At 39.5% G+C, this 3584-nt stretch overlaps 1 protein-coding gene across 2 annotated transcripts in view; it reads right to left on the bottom strand.

Annotated features, from left to right (window-relative positions):
- Positions 1-1243: 1243 nt before the first annotated feature.
- The window catches only part of LOC110445908 (ammonium transporter Rh type A-like), a 21784-nt gene continuing 19443 nt past the window's right edge, over positions 1244-3584 (bottom strand). Inside the window, exons 9-10 of one of the 2 annotated variants that reach the window (XM_021490770.1) lie at positions 2691-2829; positions 1244-1622 (exon numbers count right to left, since the gene is read on the bottom strand). In XM_021490770.1, coding sequence (XP_021346445.1) covers positions 1577-1622; positions 2691-2829 — 185 coding nt within the window. In that variant the 3' untranslated portion in view covers positions 1244-1576. Of the gene's footprint in view, positions 1623-2690; positions 2833-3584 lie in introns of both variants that reach the window. The other variant, XM_021490771.1, reaches the window with a different exon arrangement.

The raw sequence follows: 3584 nt of genomic DNA, 5'->3' as shown, positions 1-3584 counted from the left end.
CTTAAACTATATCGTAAATATGCTTTATATAGCAAATCCGTAAATTTTATATACATCCCTAGCAAAATATGTTACAACTGTATATACTTAGTCGAAGATGTGTCAATATGCATGTACATACCGAATTTGATCATACGTAATTGTGCACAAATCATATTTGTGTTTTAACATAGCCTGGGAAATTCAATGTCGTCAATGCCTGCATCAATGAGTTAAATTTTTCAGACAAAGCTGCAACTTGTAGGTCAGTTACTGCACGGAAAACGATTAATTTGTATGGGCCGAATTTAGCAACTTTGCTTTAGGTTGCGTTATTAATTATGCATGACTTCGCCCGCTTCACAATAGCAATCGACCGTATTCTTAAACTTGCCATAATGTAAAAACATGTATAATATGGCTACAATCGAACTTTAATCTATTGCAGTTTTTACCATGCAAAACAACTATCCAATCTGAATTAATGTAAAGTATCCATAAATATGAATAATAGCGATTGAAACCACCCCATGACTCGCCAGTATTTACGGGAAGTATACCTAAATCTTACCGTCTTCTCAGGAAGCAGGAATATAAGACTCTTTCGTGCCCAAGGGTGTAGGATACGGAAATTCCACCCGAGGGATTTTCAAATTTGGTAAAACCCGAGGCTCTGCCGAGTGTTTTGCCAAATTTGAAATACCAATCTTCCACAATACACACTGATTTGCAAGGTGATTAAACGTTCAAATGTATATATTTACATTTGCACTGCATAGTGCCTAGATAACTCTACTGGTCCCGTTGTAACATATTTTCCAATGAACTACAACGGGGATTAGGTCAGTGTACCGCCAAGTGGCGATGTTCCGCTGTGTTGTGTCTTAAAATGTTATTGTATGACAGTTAAATCGCTAAATGACCACAACATATATTAAAATGGTCACATGTTAGCATACAAATTGGTAATTGACATATATGCATTTAAATTATTAAATTGATGTGTTTACTGTGGAACTTTCTTGATTATTGTTTTGTTGGCCTGGTTGCCCTTGACAACGACTGTGGAATGCGAAACTACCCGGCTGTTCCGAACAATTTCCCGCTGCCCCAGCCGGTGTGTATAAGAGTTTTAAAACAGCAATTAACAATACTCGCAACATTGCACAACTAATATTGTGGGTTTGGAATATAAATATAAGGATTGGTTGTCATATTTTTGACGTTTATTGGTGTGTAAACTACATCGGGCTTGCGATATATTTAACATGGTGGGCTAACGCGCACCATTCCATATATCGCAAGCCCGACGTAGTTTACACGCCAATAAACGTCAAAAATATGACAACCAATCCTTAAATGAATCACTCTTGCGCTTAAATATATATTGTAATGTGATGGAATACAAGTATATGTACAATCATTTCCAATATTTAAAAAACATTTATCTGCGTAAACATTTATCTGCGTAAATCTCTGCGTAAATCTCTGCGTAAACATTTCTGCTCGTTGAGTTAATGGAATGTCTTCATGTGACGCGCAGCTAGCATATACATTTGTGTTTAATAACATCCAATCGTCGATTGGTCTCAGGTTGTTAAATTCCATCATACCCAGCGTTATCAGCACTCCTCAGCAGTCCTCTAAAATAGATAACATATATTTCCATAAAGTGTGATTTTATGCGGCCCTTAGTTACCCCTAAAAGTCAACAAATATTTCACAATTCTTCAATTAACAGAGATGATAAAACGTAATTCGTTGTCCTCAATTATCATTTATGTAGCAAGACACGAAGCGAACATGCTGTCGATACTAGTGACGTAGATAGTACCACAAAGAAAAGAATCTGCGGCCCTTACTTATCCCTAAAAGTCAACAAATATTCCACAATTCTTCAATGAACAGAGATGACAAAACGAAATTCGTTGTCCTCATTTATCATTTATGTAGCAAGACATGAACGGAACACACTGTCGATATGAATGGTTGTAGAGACTACCACGAGGAAAAGAATCTGCGGCCCGTAGTTATCCCAAAAGATGATAAAACGTAATTCGTTGTCCTCAATTATCATTTATGTAGCAAGACACGATTCGAACATGCTGCCGATACTAGTGACGTAGATAGTACCGCATCCTCGATATTCAGGTGTTACGCTCACGTACGCTCTCTGCACCCCTGATATATGTCATAGCAAAATTGAAGGCACAAAGACAGCTGTTTGATTGGTCTCAGGTAAACATGACCAATCGCTAGGATGATACCAGTGCTTTGAAGATTACAAAGGGGCGACACCCGACTTCAAAGTTAAACAATGTTTACCGTTACGCGATCGCGAGATTCTTTACATGTACATCAAAGGATCGAACTAGTCTTCTCGTCTCAACAACAAGGTGGCACACACTGAACCCTCAATTTTGCTATGACATATTCCAGGGGTGCAGAGAGAGTAAGTTAGCGTGATCCCTGGATATCGAGGATGATAGTACCGCAACGAAATGATGAATCTGTGGCCCTTAATTATTCCTAGAAAACAACAAATATTCCACTGTCTTAAATAAATATAGTTCCTGAAACATTATTCGTTGTCTTTATGTAGCAAATATGCAATAACGAGAAGAAATGCTTTACATGTACCTAATCGATGATTTAAGAGAGTGTGTTGCTATGACTACTCGCGATTTGTGGGGAAGTGTTTCTCTACCTACCCGGTGGAGTTGGAGGAGGTTGCTTGTAAACCCGTCGGGTCGGAAGGGAAGCCATGCTCCGAGATATCCCAGTAATCTCTGTCGTTATACAAGTCATTTTCTTCAGGCGCGTCCCAGATCGGAAGGCGCATCACGAGGCCTGCAGACAAGAAAATATACAGTTTATATTGCTGTGAACCTACCGTTCTTTATTAGGAGAATAACCTATGCCTTTGCCAGGGGTGACCACCTAAAATACCTGTGAAATGACCACGTGCTATATTAAGTTTTCTGTTTATGACGAGAGCGGTAATCCGTTTCTTAACTATTAGCCCCACTTCTCCCCGTTCACAACCAGCATCAGTACCATGACTCTATGCCAACATCAGTACCATCACTCTATGCCAACATCGGTACCATGACTCTATGCCAACATCAGTACCATCACTCTATGACAACATCAGTACCATCACTCTATGACAACATCAGTACCGTAACTCTATGCCAACATCGGTACCGTAACTCTATGACAACATCAGTACCGTGACTCTATGCCAACAGCAGTAACATGACTTTATGCCAACATAAGTACATTGACTATATGCCAACATGAGTTCAATGACTATATGCCAACATCAGTACCATCACTCTATACCAACATCAGTACCATCAATCTATACCAACATCAGTACCGTGACACTATGCCAACATCAATACCATCACTCTATGCCAACACCAGTACCATGACTCTATGCCAACATCAGTACCATGACTCTATGCCGACATCAGTACCATGACTCTATGCCAACATCAGTACCATGCCTCTATGCCAACATCAGTACCATGACTCTATGCCAACACCAGTACCGTGATTCTATGCTCACTTCAGTACCGTGACTCTATGCCAACATCAGT

Source organism: Mizuhopecten yessoensis, unplaced genomic scaffold (assembly GCF_002113885.1).
Source record: "Mizuhopecten yessoensis strain PY_sf001 unplaced genomic scaffold, ASM211388v2 scaffold2411, whole genome shotgun sequence".
Lineage (NCBI taxonomy): Eukaryota > Metazoa > Mollusca > Bivalvia > Pectinida > Pectinidae > Mizuhopecten > Mizuhopecten yessoensis.
The sequence above is the reverse complement of the archived record's forward strand: the minus strand, read 5'-3'. Positions and strand labels throughout refer to the sequence as shown.